The 18598-nt window shown below is 42.5% G+C and overlaps 1 protein-coding gene across 1 annotated transcript; it reads left to right on the top strand.

Annotated features, from left to right (window-relative positions):
- Positions 1-2423: 2423 nt before the first annotated feature.
- Positions 2424-16883, top strand: ddx47 (DEAD (Asp-Glu-Ala-Asp) box polypeptide 47). The gene is made up of 12 exons (XM_077010289.1): positions 2424-2602; positions 3103-3196; positions 3294-3482; positions 4319-4390; positions 5739-5857; positions 5983-6054; positions 7900-8016; positions 14803-14949; positions 15532-15669; positions 16041-16111; positions 16188-16317; positions 16640-16883. Exons 1-12 carry the CDS (start codon positions 2486-2488, stop codon positions 16787-16789), a joined length of 1416 nt encoding a protein of 471 aa, XP_076866404.1. The 5' UTR covers positions 2424-2485; the 3' UTR covers positions 16790-16883.
- The last annotated feature ends 1715 nt before the right edge of the window (positions 16884-18598 follow it).

The raw sequence follows: 18598 nt of genomic DNA, 5'->3' as shown, positions 1-18598 counted from the left end.
AGATTTATGCTATGGAGAGAATGACTTTCTCATTAAGACACGCCTCTAACAGATGTGAAAAGTACTGGAGAAACTGGACATCATACTTGGCTTTGAAATGATATACCTTCTCATGTAATATTGTTGTTTTCTGACCACACGTGTGTGGACGTATATGTGTGTATGAGGGTCCCCCCTCTCCTTTTTTACCACTCTGTAATTGCTAATAACCCTCCTGTATTAGCAGCTATGTAACCTTGCTGAGGACAAAAAAGACAACAGATATATAGCACAATGTAACTCTTTTTCTTTACATATGCATGTATGTGGAAAGCATTTCAACTCTTTGATAATGGTCCCTGACTTCTCCTGATCTGCCTTTTCTTTTTGTTATTGTTGCTGATATCTATGTTCCCTTCTATTGAATATAAAAAAATAACAATAAAAACAAATTATTTAAAAAAAAAAGAAATCTTGCTTGTTTGTAGGTGACCAAATACTTATTTTCCACCATTATTTGCAAATAAATTCTTTAAAAGTCAGACAAAATTATTTTCTCAATTTTTTTTCACATTTTGTCTCTCATAGTTGAGGTCTACCTATGATGTCAATTACAGGCCCCTCTCATCTTTTTAAGTGGGAGAACTTGCACAATTGGTGACTGACTAAATACTTATTTTCCCCACTGTAGTTGGTCCTGCTACAGACCACCTGAAACGTTACATTTCCTATTTGTGCAGCCAGTACGTTTTCGATTCCAGTGCGTTAGGTGCTACCGCTTGTTATAAAACAAACACAGATAGTGTATGCCATAAATACCTATTGCTACATATTGTGAATTTATCCCCACACAATGGCTTTCAATAAAGATAGATTTAGAAGATGTGAAAAGATCACATCTGTGAATTAACGAGTTAATGCTAGTAGGTAAGTGCTTCAGTGTATGATGTCTTTTCAAAATAAAAGTTGATTAATGAAATTAGTCATTTTGGAGAAAATTTAGTTTTCTTTAAAATGACCTTAATCATGATTGTGAACCAGTGAACTGAAGCATTTGAATGTCTAGCATTACCTGAACTGCTCAATATTGCTTCAGTTCACTGGTGCACAATCATGATTAAGATCATTTAGTCTATTTCAGACAGACTGGATAATTTATGCCACATGTGTATGTAAGTCATATCCTTCTTACACAGAGTGGGTAAGTAGTTGAACGTTTGTAATACATAAGCCTATGTCTGTCTATAAATAACACTGGCTGACAGTGTTTACTGTATGAATGAATGTTCGATTTATATAGCGCCTTTCCAAATTCCCAAGGCGCTTTACAATTTAACACAGGTACAAGTCACAGACAACCAATCACACACACACACACCGGCGAGAAGCGGCAGCCAATTGCGCACAGCGAGCCACAGCCCCCTGGGGGACTGAATGGGGTGCAGGAAGGGGAGAGAGGACAGACCCTAGTGGCAGAGCACCATCCACCACTGGGCATACAAGCAAACACACACACACACACACACTAAGACACTACTTTTTATTGAATATAAAGACACAGACACACACTCAGGGAGAATTTGTTGACTGCCAATTTACCTAACCTCCATGTTTTTTGGACTGTGGGAGGAAACCGGAGACCCCGGAGGAAACCTACACAGACACGGGGAGAACATGGAAACTCCACTCAGATAGAGACTTGAACCCAAGACCCCAGTGCTGAGAGGCAAACGTGCTAACCACCAAGCCACCGTGTTGTCCAAACTGATACAGATACAGTATCAGTATAGATACAGTGCAGTCTTTACAACTGCTGGTTCCACCAGAAATGTCTCTCAATGACACATGAAGAATGGGAGACATTTGCTCAAACGGGACATGGCTGACACTGTCCACACTGCACTGCGTGTGAATAAATATGACAGACCAAAATTGTATAAATCTGTCTGACTGTCTGTCATCACTGTCTGTGATGGAATATAAATGTTCAAGTTGAGAGGATGTGTACTGCTATATGTGTTCACACAAAGACAGGACTGAAACGAGTCTTGATCACATGGGTGAACATCAGGCCTCATCTGACAGTGTGAAATATGGGAAATCTGCGCTATAATGTGTTTTCACAAATGTAAGAAATGTAAGTCCAGGTGCACATGAAATGCATAGCTCCTTGTGTGTGCTTGATACCTTTGTGTCTATAGGTTCACATGTTCCGTTTAAAAGTTGTAGCCTACTAACCCATGACTTTTATTTTGAAAAGACGTCTTAGCACTGAAGCGCTTACCGACTAACATGAACTCGTCGTTAATTCATAGATGTGATCTTTTCACATCTTCTAAATCTACCTTTACTGAAAGCCATTGTGTGGGGATAAATTCACAATATGTAGCAATTGCGATAACCAAGACGTGATAATGAAGCTTAAAAACTCAATTTCCCAGCAGCATTGCGGGAACGGGGAACTTCCGGCTGTGAGGTCGCCGTAACACGTTGATGGAGGAGAAGCATGGCAGAACAAGCAGAGACCAACGACTGCGCTGGAGCTGCTAGCTCAGCCTCAAATGAAGATGGATGTTCAAGTGTCGGCGAAACAGAAGAGCCAACCAAAACTTTCAAAGATCTGGTAAAACAGCAAGTTATGGAAAATCAAGAACGTAACGTAGAGCTCATGTGTGCTAAATGCTAGTGAGCGTTAGCGAAGCTGCGTTAGTTATTACGGCGAGATAACGCCAGCCCGGGGATTATAACTACTACAGTTTAATTCAGCGAGATTATAACTACTACAGCCTAATTTAGCGAGATTATAACTACTACAGTTTAATTCAGCGAGATTATAACTACTACAGCTTAAGTCAACGAGATTATCACCAGCTGTGTGTTTCTCTACCTGCTTGGGTAACTTGGATTATAGGTCTAAATTGATGAACTGTTTAATGGTTTGTTAATCTTGTCATATGCGCCGTGTCTATATTGAAGTGGCTGTTTCTTCATAGAATTTGACGAATGTTAAATGTATAATTTTTACATCGCTAGAGGTGTGTGTGGGGGTGAGTGTGTGTCTGAGGGGGTGTTATGTGAACAGTATCTGTTGTTTTAATGGGACCGTGTATGTATGCGTTGTAGGGAGTGACGGAAGTTCTCTGTGAAGCATGTGATCAGTTGGGCTGGAGACAACCCACTAAAATCCAGGTGGAAGCGATACCTGTAGCTCTGGAGGGTGAGCACCGTCACCATGGTTACCTGTTGTGAATAAATGTATGTGAAACTGATCTGTTGGCTGTTCCTCTCTTGCCCGTGTCGTCCCCCCCCCCCAGGACGTGATGTCATCGGGCTGGCTGAGACTGGATCAGGGAAGACTGGGGCGTTTGCCCTGCCCATCTTGCAGTGTCTGTTGTCCTGCCCACAGAGACTGCACTCCCTGGTCCTCACCCCCACACGCGAGCTGGCCTTCCAGATTGCTGAGCAGTTTGAGGCTCTGGGCTCCAGCATTGGAGTTAAGACAGGTGCATCTGCGCATGTAACACTGGGACACAAATATGATGGTGATACAGGTGACCTGTAAACACTGGCATGAGTACAGAGATGTGAGTGTTTGGAGGACTGATGTGTTGACATTAGACAGACACATACACTTACAGCTTTGCATGTCAATTATGCTAAGCTATTTATATAGGTAGGCCAATATTATCTGACCAAAAAAACCTGAAATTATGCTTGTAATGTGAACACACCCTAAGAGGTGCACCAGACAAATGCCGTACTGATTCCTCTATATAGGTCCTCCCTGATGTATTTGTATTGAGGCGGTGTAACTAACCCTAGCCCAGTGTAACTTGGGTGGAGATCTGAATGTTAATGCCAGTTTTTTGAATATTAATACATTGACTTGATTGTCTTGGGGCAGAATGTAAACAAATGTAAATGCTAAACACAACAATATGCTTTAATCACTACAATCTTCCTAATAGCTTTGTACAGTGCACAGTGTGCTTTAATCACTACAATCTTCCTAATAGCTTTGTACAGTGCACAGTGTGCTTTAATCACTACAATCTTCCTAATAGCTTTGTACAGTGCACAGTGTGCTTTAATTATCTTTGTTTTTTGAGGTTAGGGTTGGCAGTTAGTAAGTTAGATCCAGTCCTACTGTGTCACATTTTTAAAAGGCTATGTCTAAAGTTCTCCTTACACAAAGTAAACTATAATAATAACAAAGTAGGTTAATCTGTTTTTAATTATTGATTAAAGAAAACTAAAATGGTTGGTAATTGTCTGAAGTGTCTGTATATAAATGTCTATTTATAAATGCCTATGTTTATAAATGTATGTTTTCTTACAGCCGTCATTGTTGGTGGAATTGACATGATGTCACAGGCATTGGTGTTGGCAAAGAAGCCACATATAGTGATTGGTGAGTGTGCGCTCATACACGTGCATTTCATATAGTGATTGGGGAGTGTGCGCTCATACACGTGCATTTCATTTAAACACGGTGGCTTGGTGGTTAGCACGTTTGCCTCTCAGCACTGGGGTCTTGGGTTCAAGTCCCTATCTGAGTGGAGTTTCCATGTTCTCCCCGTGTCTGCGTGGGTTTCCTCCGGGGTCTCCGGTTTCCTCCCACAGTCCAAAAACATGGAGGTAAGGTAAATTGGCAGTCAACAAAAAATTCTCCCTGAGTGTGTGTGTCTCTATGTTCAATAAAAAGTAGTGTCTGTCTGTCTGTCTGTGTGTGTGTGTGTGTGTGTGTTTGCTTGTATGCCCAGTGGTGGATGGTGCTCTGCCACTAGGGTCTGTCCTCTCTCCCCTTCCTGCACCCCATTCAGTCCCCCAGGGGGCTGTGGCTTCCAGTAGAGAGTACGCTGTGCGCAATTGGCTGCCGCTTCTCACCGGTGTGTGTGTGATTGGTTGTCTGTGAATTGTACCTGTGTTAAATTGTAAAGCGCCTTGGGAATTTGGAAAGGCACTATATAAATCGAACATTCATTCATTCATTCATTATATCATTCATATAGTGATTGGTGAGTGTGCGCTCATACACACGTGCATTTCATATAGTGATTGGTGAGTGTGCGCTCATACACACGTGCATTTCATATAGTGATTGGTGAGTGTGCGCTCATACACACGTGCATTTCATATAGTGATTGGGGATTGTGCGCTCATGCACATGTGCATTTCATATAGTGATTGGGGAATGTGCGCTCATGCACATGTGCATTTCATATAGTGATTGGTGAGTGTGCGCTCATGCACGTGCATTTCATATAGTGATTGGTGAGTATGCGCTCATGCACGTGCATTTCATATAGTGCAGGGGTCACCAACGTGGTGCCCGCGGGCACCATGTCGCCCGCGAGGACGTCACGAGTCGCCCGCGGGCTTGTTTTAAAAATAGCTCACTATAGTGCCATGCACCAAAGCGCTGCATCGTTTATGTTTTGCTACTATTATAGATTGTCCGCGGTTGCTAGCGGTCTTCCCGCTTAGCAATTGACACTTGCACACGCACCCCCCCCCCCGCTCAACAACTTTTCGTTAGATTGATGCGAATTCATCTGCTAGCCCTCCGCAATAATTGGTCTCCAAGAAGTAGCTCCCAGTTTCAAAAAGGTTGGTGACCCCTGATATAGTGATTTGGGAATGCGCTCATGCACGGGCATTTCATGTCTTTGTGTAAGTGAGATGTTAGAAAAAATCAGGGTTGGCTGAGTGTGGTTTATTTATTGAGAGAAAATTCTCAAGTACCTTTACATCTCCAGCAACTCCTGGCAGGCTGATTGACCACCTGGAAAACACCAAAGGTTTCAACTTGCGAGCACTCAAGTTTCTGGTGATGGATGAAGCTGACAGGATCCTCAACATGGACTTTGAGTCTGAGGTAAAGCTCCTCACTGCCAAAGTGTTTCTTGTGTGTCTGCTAGCAGAGTTGACTTTTTCCAGGTGCCAGTCACTCTCAGTGGGGTGTAAGTTCTCTGCTCACTCCTCTGCTGCTTTCTGACACAGGTGGATAAAATCTTGAAGGTGATTCCCAGAGAAAGACGCACATTCCTCTTTTCTGCCACCATGACTAAAAAGGTATCCACATCCACTGTCCCATACATTTGAGGCTGTGTCCATGAATGCTTATTTCCTTAGTACCTAGTGATCTAGGGTTAGGGTAGACTCTGCCTTAGTATCTAGTGATCTAGGGTTAGGGTAGACTGTGACTTGGTACCTAGTGATCTAGGGTTAGGGTAGACTGTGACTTGGTACCTAGTGATCTAGGGTTAGGGTAGACTGTGACTTGGTACCTAGTGATCTAGGGTTAGAGTAGACTCTGCCTTAGTACCTAGTGATCTAGGGTTAGGGTAGACTTAGTACCTAGTGATCTCCATAGTCAGCACTATAACCTTTTATTTATAGCAATATATTGCATCTATAATCCTTATGTTCATTTACCTCTATAACCTTTATAGTAATTATATTTCTATAGCCCTTATTGTAGTATTGTAAGTTTTTTGATTGATATTTTCTTGCAATTTTAAGTTGCAAAGACAAGTTTACATATATTAGTACGTCTAGATCTTAGCATGTCAAAGTTATCATGGTATTGGTTTTAATAGCAGGCTTGGATATGTTAGGATTAGCTAATAATCAGTTTAGCTTGGTGAGCTTCTATTGTGCCATTGCCCAGTGTTCATGAAGTGATGCTAGTCATGATTCTGATCCAGGGACCAGGTCAGAGCTACAAGACTTTAGGGTTTGGGTTATCAGTGATTAAATGGTGGAGAGGCAGTTTATTGGGGAGAGCAACTCTTAAAGTCAGATAGTTGGATAGTAATATAGTAATATAGTAACAGTAATATAGCTTACCAGTTAATGTTGTGCATAATTATGGCCCAAGGTAACGTCACAGCCAGTGTACACAACAGGGTTAGGGTTAGATGTAATTGCTCTCCGCGTCTCCGTAATCTCTCTTGAGGTTCCAAGATGTTAAAACTGTTCCTGCCTGGAGAGTCACTGAGCACCGTGGCCGTTCCCAGGGTGCAGAGACATGGTCATCATTGTCCACTGAGTGTCCGTTGAGCAGCAAATCGCCTCATCAGAGGAGTGAAAACTGGTTTTATAGCTATTAGCTTGTTCATACACACTATCCATTTGTCCAATGAAACTGTCTGCTAACATTTAATGGAGCGCACACAGTTGTTGCTTCATGCTGATACGTGTGAAATGTGTTGCTCAATGACTACACTAACGCAAACTAGTTTGTCTGTGTATGTTGGATCGGTGTACGAGATGCCCCAGTTATAGGGTGAGAGTTCAAGTGATTGTTGTGATGTGCATTTGCACACAGTAAGACAGTCTTGTCTACTTGGGTGATAGCAATAATGTTTAATGTAGTTCTGTGAATTAATGTTTGTTTTTGCAATCACAGTGTCTTATTAATGTGAAATTCTGTATTATAATATATTGCCATACTACAAATTTGCCTTACACTGAACACCAGACAGTGTTTCTGTACTGGGTTTAGTTATACTAGCTAAGCACAGTCATGGGCAGTCATGGCCTGGTGGGGGCAGTCATGGTCCTGTGGTAGGGAACTGGTCTTGTGACCGGAGGGTCGTGGGTTTGATTCCCAGACCTGAGGCCATGCCAGAGGTACCCTTGAGCAAGGCATCTAACCCCAACTGCTCCCCGGGTGTCGGGTTAGGGCTGCCCACCGCTCTGGGCACGTGTGCACCACAGCCCCCTAGTAATCACTAGAGTGTGTGTGTGTGTGTGTGTGTGTGTGTGTGTGTTCTAACTGCACAGATGGTTTAAAAGCGGAGGACAAATTTCGATTGCGGTGTAAAAATCACAATTGACAAAATACGGCACACACAAAAGCATTGAAGTAGAACCACAAGTGACCTAAAACTGATTTGCTTCTCATTTGTTCAGGTTCAAAAGTTGCAGAGAGCAGCTTTAAAAGACCCAGTGAAATGTACCGTTTCCACCAAATATGCTACAGTGGACAAACTGCAGCAGTACTACATATTTATTCCAGCCAAGTACAAGGTATGTACATGCATGTGCACACAGATTACTGCACTAGGCACACAGCACTGGGAAGACCACATTTATTCCTAGATTAGCATTGGAGCTAGCAGCGCGCTTTCTCCCAGTAGCATTGAAGCTAGCAGTGCGCACTCCCCCAATAGCATTAGAGCAGGGGTACCCACAAGTTTTCAGCTTGCGAGCTACTTATAAGATGACCAAGTCGGAAAGATCTACCTATTTATTTTTTAGCTGCATGTGTCAATCGTTGACGGGGGGGAGGGGGGGGGTCAAACCCTAGACGTCAGATTGGCTACCATGTATGTCAATCAAAATGCTACTGTCAGTGCAGATGGACGATAGCCTGTCATTCATCCACTACTTTTTAATGTTATGCGATCGACCCACACTTCCTTCGCGATCGACGTAATGAGCACCCCTGCATTAGAGTTAGCAGCACATACTCCCCCAACAGCATTAGAGCTAGCAGCGCACACTAGGGATGTCCCGATCCAGCTTTTTGAACTTCCGATACTGATATCGGCCGATACCGGCCTATCCGAGCATGTATTAAAGTTTAAAGTTATTTAGCCAACTTACTTTGTTGTCAAACTCATGTTGAAAAGTAGCCAGCTGAATTAGGTGTGTTTGAATAATACACAATGGTTGGTAAGGAGAAACTGACCTGTTTATTTAGCAATTAATAAACTCAATAGACAAAATATTAAATAACAAACAGAAATGGCATCATTAAACAAAGGATTAAAAAGCCACAAGTGCAAATAATATTGTAAATTATATTAAAAAAGCAAAACTGTCACGTAGGGCTACGCCCCCTCTCCTAGCTGTCACTCTGGGTTCCCTGATGTCTGTGTTTCTTGCCTGTTCATCCCACCCTGCTCGTTTGTCTCTATGATTTCCTATTGTCTGCCACGCCCCTGTCGTCATTGTTATCACCTGGTCCTTGTCTAGTTCTGTGTATATTAGTCCCTGTATCTCCCAAGTCTAGTCATCGGTTGTTTTGTGCTTCATGTATTCTCTGTTCACGTTCGCTGGCTCTTGTGTGTGTATTCGCGTTTCCCCGTTTGTTTCAGCCTGTCGTTGCTTGTTCAATGTTCGGACTCCCTCAATGACCCGTGCTATCCTCTTCGACCCTGATTTTGGAATTTCCCTTAATAAATCTCGCTCTCCTCAGCGTTTGTGTCCGCCTCCCTGTTCTGCCTCGCGCAGAACGTTACAAAAACACACAACCTGAGTGGAAAATAGTCTATTAACAAATAGTCTATTAACATTAACATCCATCAGTGCTCTTGAACAAGTGTAAACCAAAGCTTAAAAAAATCCGTGCACATATCGTAAACTAATTAAAAGCAACATGCCTTCTACTCCACATTTTGCTGCTCCATCCCCATCTATACACTCCGTTCAATTCAAACATTTCTGCCAGTGTTAGTTGTGTAGGACCTTTCTTTTTGTCTTCGGTTTTCTTTAGAAACTCGTCATGTTGTTTATGGTGGTATTTCGCTAAATGCTTGATTAGATTGGTTGTATTAAAAGTTCTTACAGCTTTACCACCACGCTTGACTTTACTGTGGCATATGTTGCACTCTACCTCTTCGTCTTTGTCATCCTTTAAGGTAAAGTAATCCCACACAACTGACATTTTTACCGATAACTTCAAATTTACACGGCGGTCCTAATGGTTAGGAGATGCCACGCCACGGAGCTAAATTGGGGAGACGCTATGCTCGTGTGCTGAAGGTGTGCTGGAAAATGCGGACCGGATTTTACTCTCATTGGCAAAACCACAGCAAAAACTGGAATGGATTATCTAAATGGGTGCGCTGGACTTTTTAAAAAAACTGGATCGGGAGTCTGGATCGGCATTTTCTCGTGCCTGCCGATCCGATACCGATACGCATTTTTTGCTAATATCGGCGGCCGATCCGATCCAAATATCGGATCGGGACAACCCTAGCGCACACTCCCCCAATAGCATTAGAGCTAGGTTTATACTTGATGTGGCGCAAGGGTCCGTGCACCGAAAATGACATAATCTGCGCCCGTGCATGAGGGCCTCGCGCTTTGTCGCCTCGTCAGGTCGTGCACCTCTCGAATTTTGTAACTTGGAGCGAAAAACCGGTATGTCTTTTGTGTTATGAAGCGCTGGTGGTTGTCAAAGTGTACAGTCTACATTGACATTTTGAGACCAAACACAGATCTAAGTATCAAGAAAAACAACAAATTGCCAAAGAATTAAAACTGCGATCTCAATAGAATGTGTTCACAAACAATGCGGCAGTAAAAGCTAGCTTTGTGGCTGAATAAATCACCACGCTTTAACAAATTAAAAGGATTTATTTTATAATAACAGAGCAACAAGCAAACATATATATTTTTTTAAATCTATGCAAATATATATTCTTTGGATCACATGCTGACAAGTGTGAAGTGCAGCCAACAAACTGCACTAAAGTCAATCAGGATCACATGAGGACTACCAAAGCAACAAAAATTGCAACTTTCAACGTGCGTGGCCTCAACGATCAACACAAGCAAGCACAGCTCATCCAAGATCTAAAGAGCTACCAAGTCGACATATGCTGCATACAAGAGACAAAGACCGGACAAATGGATGAGAATAGAGACGGGTACAGACTAATTACTCTGCCCAGTGAACAACGCCATTACGGTCTTGGCTTTGTAGTGAGCAAAAAATGGACATCCAGACTGATCACATTTAAATCAGTGAGTGATAGAATCGCCGTTGCAACTTTACGTCTAACCAAACGAACGCGTCTAAAAATCATCAACGTGTACGCGCCAACACAAGAAAGAACAAAGACAGAGAAAGGACAGAAAGAGCGAGATCAGCTTTATGATCAACTAAATCAGATCATAGCTGAAACAAACAGAGTCAACTCTCGTTCTAGCGGGTGATTTTAATGCAAAAATTGGTGTCAACATACCAAACACTCAATGTATCGGGCGATTTGGGCGCGGTAGACGCAACCTCAATGGACAAGCCCTAGTAGAATTTGCTGAATCGCACGACCTCATTGCTACAAACACCAGATTCAAGCATAAAGCAAGCCACAGAACAACATGGGCAAGCAAGAGGACCGATCCACGCACCAACACGGAAGTCAATATCTACAACCAAATTGATTACATATTTGTGTCCAGGCAACAAATACAACTCGCCATAAACGCACGCAGCTACATGGGCACAACCGTGTACTCCGATCATCGATTAGTCATCACCACTATCATGATCAAGCCAAATTACTTAAGACGGCAAGGCGCAAATAAGAAACAAGCAAAACTCAATGTATCAAGGCTGGCAAACAACGACTCAGACCAACACAGATTTCAAGCTGAGCTAGATAAAGCACTGAACTCGATCGACAACACAGTCACGACAAAAACAGCGTTCGACCAATGGTGTGAAATCAGAAGCTCGCTTGTCAATGCGGCCACACTAACAGTTAGTACGATTGAGAAGAAAGGTGCAAAACAACAATGTCCGATCGTGCAGGAGCTCTCAGAAAAGCAAAGAGCTGAGAATTGCATTGAACAATTCAAATATAACTGACAATCAAAGTCAGCAGCACAAAAAAGAACGCAACAAGACGCTTAACAAGATACATAAGCATCTAAAACATCTCAGAGAGAAAGAGATCGAAGAAAATACAGCGGAAATCGACTCCCTCAAGAACACTGCACAAATGTACCAAGCAGTGAGAGAGCTAACGAGAGACAAACCTGCAACAGTAGTCATCAAGAAGCAGGACAACACCATCGCTCAACCAGAAGACAGCGGAAGAAGTGGCTGCCGCTGCCAAAAAGCTGAATAACAACAGAGCAGCAGGTCCAGATGAATTACCAGGCGAACTACTAAAATATGGCTCCGATTTACTATATCAAAACATCGCAAAAACACTAAATCAGAACGAAGACCTCCAAATTGGTACAGGTACTCTCATTGTACTGCAAAAACCTGGCAAACCAGCAGGATTGATGAGTAGTCTTAGACCAATTGTTCTACTCAACACACTTAGAAAAGTCCTGTCAACAATCACTCTGAACCGCATCAGACCAACAATTGAGTCATTTTTGTTACCAGGCCAAAGCGGTTTCAGACGTGAACGTAGCACAACAGATGCCGTATGGGCACACAAATGGATGATCTCAAGAGTAATGAAGGCTAAAGAGATAGTTTACATCCTTGGTATAGATCTCAGTAGAGCATTCGACACAATTGATCGCAACGAATTGCTCAAGGAGCTATGCCACATCGTAGACGAGGATAGCTGGAGACTATCTCACATCCTGCTTGACAAGACCACGCTAGTCGCTCGAATAAAAGGTGCTCTCTCAAATCCAGTAGACACCAATATCGGTTCACCACAAGGAGACACGCTAAGTCCAGTTCTATTCGCCATCTATCTAGAACTTGCACTCAGACAACTGCGTTCAGCATGTCCACGTCTCAAAGAAGATGAAGCACTACCAGAAGAAATCGAGTACGCAGATAATACAGACTTCATCAGTAGCAACAAAGCCTACATTGACAAAATTGAAGCAACAGCACCAGGCATCCTTGCACAATGGAATCTCACGATGAACCAGGATAAAACGGAACATACAGTCCTGAGACGGGAGGAAAAAAAAGAGGATGAAAACTGGCGAAAAGTCAAGAAATTAGGCACTCTGCTAGGCGATTATGAAGAAATGCAGAGATGCAAACAACTTGCAACTTCATCCATGAAAAGTATGTGGAGGTTGTGGAGCAATAAGCACAACAAGATCAGCTTAAATAAGAAGATCCAGCTCTACAATACATACATCACACCAATTCTCACATACAATGCAAGTACATGGGCCTTAACCAAGCTAGAAATGGAAGAATTCAACATATTCCATAGAAAACAACTGAGATCGGTAATAGGGGTATATTACCCAAATAGAATCTCCAACATCAAGCTCTACGAGACTTGTCAAACTGATAAAATCTCTAAGACAATTAAAAGTGCCAGATGGAGAATGCTTGGTCATGTACTAAGAATGGAAGATAAGATCCCAGCTAAAGCTACAATGATAAACTATTTTCGAGAGGTATAGAAAGGAGATGGTTTCAGAGGTGCCCCAAGAACGACACTAGCGACAATCATCAATAACGACCTCAAGGAAATAACGAGCAGCATAATCACGCCAGCAAGTTCACAATTGCCAAAACAACTGAAGACAATTGACGACTTGAGAATGCTTGAAAAACAGGCACACCAAAGAAAGAATTGGAAAGAAATCATGCGAGACATGCAAGTTCTCGAGTAGCACCAAATACAACTGTATCGCTATTAGCTGGTTGTATGTTGGCTGTTAGAGAACGAACGCTATTATTATTATTATTAAATATATATGTGTGTGTGTGTGTGTGTGTGTGTGTGTGTGTGTATATATATATATATATATATATATATATATATATATATATATATATATATATAAATGAAGTAGTTACATTTATAAGTCTGTGGGCAATGATTATGCTGATGTACCCTGCGACGAAAGAGTTTGACACCCCTGCTTTAGCATAAATTTCAGCACTTTTCAAACCTGGAACACAATGCTACATTATCATTCGTCAGGTAAATGTTCCTTCCCCTGTTTTTGAGAGGTATTCTTTACACTACCACATATTGTTTTGGAGACCAAGTATAAACGCCTTTTGTAAGTCAGAAGATGAATTTCAGGAGCGTTTGTTTTTTCATGTCAACATTCACAAAGTTTTTGCATGGCCACTAGAAACTCGATTAATCTCAAACTTAACATTCTTTCTTTTGATACCATTTTGGTCATTCTCCTGTAGAGAACTTTGTTTCCTGTATGTAGTTAACGTATGTGTAGCCGCTTTATGTGAATGTCACCTTCTCACAGGTCCACTGCTAAATTGCCAGTCATGTTGAGTGTGAATTAAGTTTTCGTTTAATCAGCACTTAATGTCATGCACAGAACACTTCAGGATGCATGGCTTGAAATGGCATTCAGTCTTTTGAATTTGCATTGAATTGACATCGTTTTTTGACAACATATTCAGGGGTAACAGTAGGTAAATGCTGGCAGGTGCTGTCCTTGAATTTGAGGAAGTTGGTCCTGGAAAGTCATTGAAAGGTCCTTGAATTTGATGTTAACCAAGGTGTGGGAACCCTGTATATTGTCGATTTTATGTTTCTATGCATAAATAAGAGCTAGACTTTAATTATCCATCACAGCAAACGGCATTATCTATGTCCAAAGCCACACTGGCTCAAGGGTGTTGATAAAGCCAGTGTGCATTATTTTAAATAAAATGCACACTGGCTATACCGAAGTTCACCTCTGACCACGACTTCGCAGTATTACAGTGGTATTATGTCTAAATATCTAGTTAGGACAAAACTAGAGTGCGCAATGAACTAAGTTATAATCACTGTAACTCCCAAATAACATCTGTAGCATCTTTATGCGTGTGCAAACGAGGGGAGTCGGATTCTGCCGGGGAGTCGGAATTTGGCACACCACATGTTGGTTTGAAAAAATATCTCCGTCGTGCCTGCTGCTTGCATGTGCTAAACGAAAATGAACACTTTCTTCTTTGATTTACAACTTACCACCTGATATTAACTTTCTGCTCTGCCCCCTTACGGGTGAAGCAAAATCTACAGAAAAGCCGCACCTCTTTATAAGCCGCATGGTTCAAATCGTGGGGAACTGAAATAATGTGGGTTTGATGGTGTGATGTACTTCCTCTCATCCCTTGTACAGGACTGTTATCTGGTGTCTATATTGAACGAGCTGGCTGGAAACTCCTTTATGGTTTTCTGCAGCACCTGTAATAATGCCCAGCGGGTGGCGCTGTTACTGCGAAACCTTGGCATCACTGCCATTCCACTGCATGGACAGATGAGTCAGGTATATTCAGACACATGCATGCGTACACACGCGCACGTGAACCAAAGTTTTCTTACTTTATGCTTGTCTAATGCGTCTTTAATAATAGTAAATAATAATAAATGTCTTGAAAAGTGCAGTTGTCCCACAGCATGGAGCACCCCAACCCCAGGAGAGAATCTTGTTTAAAGGAAACTTATCATATTGGGATTAAAAATACATATTTTTCTAATAAATATAGGGGCTATTGTACTGCTTAAGGCAGTACATTAAGCACTGTATTACTACATTGCTAAGCCTAACTGTTCTCTATATGATTAAACCCTTTTGGTACACCTCTCAGATGCTAAATCACAAATGGCTGAACCTAGTAAACATAGTAAAGCTGTGAACTGCATATCTGAGATGGACTTGTTTACCACGTAGATCTGTTTAATGTGAGGATCTTTTACACAGGTGTTTATATAGAGTAATGAAAGCATGTCTGGAGATCATAGATGTTCATAACCACTGTGGGAGGAAAAATTTATCTGTGGCTGTCTAGAAGCTGTAAAATGATTTGTGTGTGTGTGTGTGTGTGTGTGTGTGCGTCAACGTGAACAGAATAAGCGCCTTGGAGCTCTTAATAAGTTTAAGTCGAAGTCTCGTTCCGTGTTGCTGGCTACAGATGTGGCTTCTCGTGGTCTGGACATACCTCATGTTGACTGTGTCATCAACTTTGACATCCCAACACATTCAAAGGTAAAATGGGATCTAGGCCTAAGGGTCATGTACAGTCATTCTGGGTTCTAGGTGCAAGCGTTTTGGGGTTCTGGTTCTAGAGTCACTGTGACTGCACTCTGGGGTTTTGTCTTTTTCACCTCTTCATTTGCTCAGTCCGATCTTGCCATTATGATCTTATGTATGTGACTGTGAGGACAGCTGCAGCAGCGAATATGACTAAACCTGATCTGATTTATTTAACCCTTATCTGCCCTTTTATTTATTTGATTTATTTAAACCTGATCTGTCCTTTTATTTATTTAACCATCATCTGTCCTTTTATGTACTCCTAACCTTTCTGCCCTCTGTCCTGTGCTGGTGGTCTGATTGTAATCTGTCCTGTACCTAAGGACTACATACATCGAGTGGGCAGGACTGCTCGAGCAGGACGTTCTGGTAGATCCATCACATTTGTAACACAGTAAGTAGTGTTGCTCTTCCTCCTCCTCCCACATGCCCCTGTGTTCTCTGCACTCAGCCCCCTTTGCACTGCCCAGGTATGATGTGGAGCTGTTCCAGCGAATAGAAGCTTTGATTGGAAAGAAACTGCCTGCCTTCCCAACCCAGGAGGAAGAAGTGATGATGCTGGTGGAGAGAGTGAGTGAAGCACAGAGATATGCGCGAATAGTACGTATGCTTCATGTTTTTTTTCTGAGAGGAGGTTCTGTTAGTACTGTCTGAGCACATTGATCACTGATACACACATTTTTCTGGTTCTCCCTCCCTCTATTTTCTCACTCTCTCCTCATCTGTCCTTCTCCCATCCTCCCTCTTTTGTCCATCTCTCCTCATCCCTCTCTCTTTCTCTCTTCCATTCCTATCTCCTCACCTTCCCCCTCCTTTTGTATCCATCCCTCTCTCCGTCACTGTCATACACCCCATTTTATTCATCCCCATCTTTCTCTCAACCCACATCCCTCCGTTCATCCTCCCACTTTTCTCCATGTAGGAGATGAAGGAGCAGGGAGAGAAGAGGAGGAGGCCTAAAGGAGGAGAGGAAGATGGGGATGATGCTGAACACTCCAGTGGTGTGCGCAAAAAAGTAAAAGGAGGAAAGCTTGTTGGAGGAAAAGGAGGCATGTCCAGGAGGGGGCGCTAGATACGTGTTTCTCTTTGCTGTTTCTTTAGTCTGTATGTACAGTATATCTTTTGGAATATTTCTGTCCCATGAAATAAATGTTTCATTTACCTATTGTGCTGCTTCTATTGTGCTGATTTAGAGAATTCTGTAACAGCTTCAGATTTTGGTTAAGAGCGACCTTTCTTGACTACTGTAGATTACACTTGATTACGGAGGATCTGGTAGTGGGAATACCTTACTAATACCTTACTAATCCCACCGTTCAGCAATCCCACCCCTTTGTAATCATTATTCCCTAACCATTCATTGTACCCTTCAGATTATTTGTAATTGAATTCCAATTTTGAGGCTTTTGCATATAGTCATACAATTACTCAACTTCTGGAAACTGCATAATATTAATCCAATTAAGTTTGAAGTTATGATGGAAATATCTTGCAGGAAACCTCAGCAGATGTAAAACTTTGAGGGGGGGGGGGGTTGTCGCCGGTGAATTATAGATGTCAGAGATAAATAAACTAGTTTTTTTTTTCAGCGCGACAAATCGAATTTGTTGTGTATTTGTTACACTAATAAAATAAACAGTGAGGCATATTACCGGTGTAGATTACCGGAAACACTGCTCTGATGTCTCGGCCAGCCTTTGTAGTGTAGCTCTATAACCTGTTGCAGTATGGTGTCTGCCGCCGTGGCTATCTTCAGCTTTGAGAGTGTGTCTGCGTCTCTCCTCAAACAGGTCCTCTTTCGCATCATCCTTGCCATCACTGACAACAGCACGAGATAGGGTATCAGCAACGTGCGTTTCCTGCCCGCAGTGTAGACTATTCTCAGGTCGTACCGTTGGAGTTGTAATAGCATGCACTGAAGTCGTGCCGGTGCCTTGCTTAGATGTTTTTTGAAGATGATTTCTAGTGGCTTATGGTCGGATTGTACCGTCACTGTGTTGCCATTGACATACTGGTGAAAGCGTTTGGTTGCAAAAGCTATTGCCAATAACTCTTTCTCTATCTGAGCATAATTCTTCTCAGAGTCTGTGAGTGCTCATGATGCATACGATAGTGGCCTACCTTCTTGCAGCAGACAGGTGCCAAGTCCGTCCTTTGATGCGTCACACTGTTTGATAAGTGGTTTGCTCTGGTCATAGAACTGGAGTACTGGGGCCTGCATGAGGGCGCTCTTGAGCTTGTCCATTGCAGCAGTGTGTTGATGGCTCCAGTGCCAGGCAGCATCATTTCGTAGCAGCTCTCTGAGTGGGCTTGTGATCATGGCTTCATTTGGGATGTATTGGCAGAGATACCTTGTCATTCCCAGTAGCCTCTGTAGTGCTTTCTTGTCCTCAGGCTGCGGCTTGTTTCTGATGGCACATTGGACTCATCTGGCTTCACTCCCCTACATGTGACAACATGTCCCATGTATCTGACTTGAGTCCACTTTGTATTGAATTTTGTCCTTGTTGAATTTGATGATGTTTCTCTGCGCGGTGTCCATGACTTTTTGCAGAATTGCATCATGTTCTTCCTCAGACGCAGCAGCAATAATCATGTCGTCTGCAATGTGCACTCCTTCAATGTCACCAAATGTTTCACCGTTTTTCTGCTGGAAAACCTCACTGGCAGACTTAATGCCAAAAGGTAGTCTGTTGAAGCGGAATCTGCCCCATGGTGTGCTGAATGTGCAGAGCATCGAGGATGGCTGGTCCAGAGTCACTTGCCAATATCCGTCCTTTTCGTCTAGGATGGAGAAAATGGTTTTCCCAGACAGGCGGTGGAGTACTTCTTCTGGGGTTGGTATTGAGAAGTGCTGTCTCTTGATCGCCTCATTCAGGTC

The sequence above is a fragment of the Brachyhypopomus gauderio genome, chromosome 6 (assembly GCF_052324685.1).
Source record: "Brachyhypopomus gauderio isolate BG-103 chromosome 6, BGAUD_0.2, whole genome shotgun sequence".
In the NCBI taxonomy this organism is placed as follows: domain Eukaryota; kingdom Metazoa; phylum Chordata; class Actinopteri; order Gymnotiformes; family Hypopomidae; genus Brachyhypopomus; species Brachyhypopomus gauderio.
This window is presented reverse-complemented; position numbering and strand designations above follow the sequence as displayed.

What these genes read in the sequence shown, in the direction of transcription:
- ddx47 (XM_077010289.1), top strand. Translation starts at nt 2,486, where the DNA reads ATGGCAGAACAAGCAGAGACCAACGACTGCGCTGGAGCTGCTAGCTCA. An exon ending in GATACCTGTAGCTCTGGAGG is followed by an intron (nt 3,197 to 3,293) that starts GTGAGCACCGTC and finishes CCCCCCCCCCAG; the next exon opens with GACGTGATGTCATCGGGCTG. An exon ending in CACAGAGATATGCGCGAATA is followed by an intron (nt 16,318 to 16,639) that starts GTACGTATGCTT and finishes TTCTCCATGTAG; the next exon opens with GAGATGAAGGAGCAGGGAGA.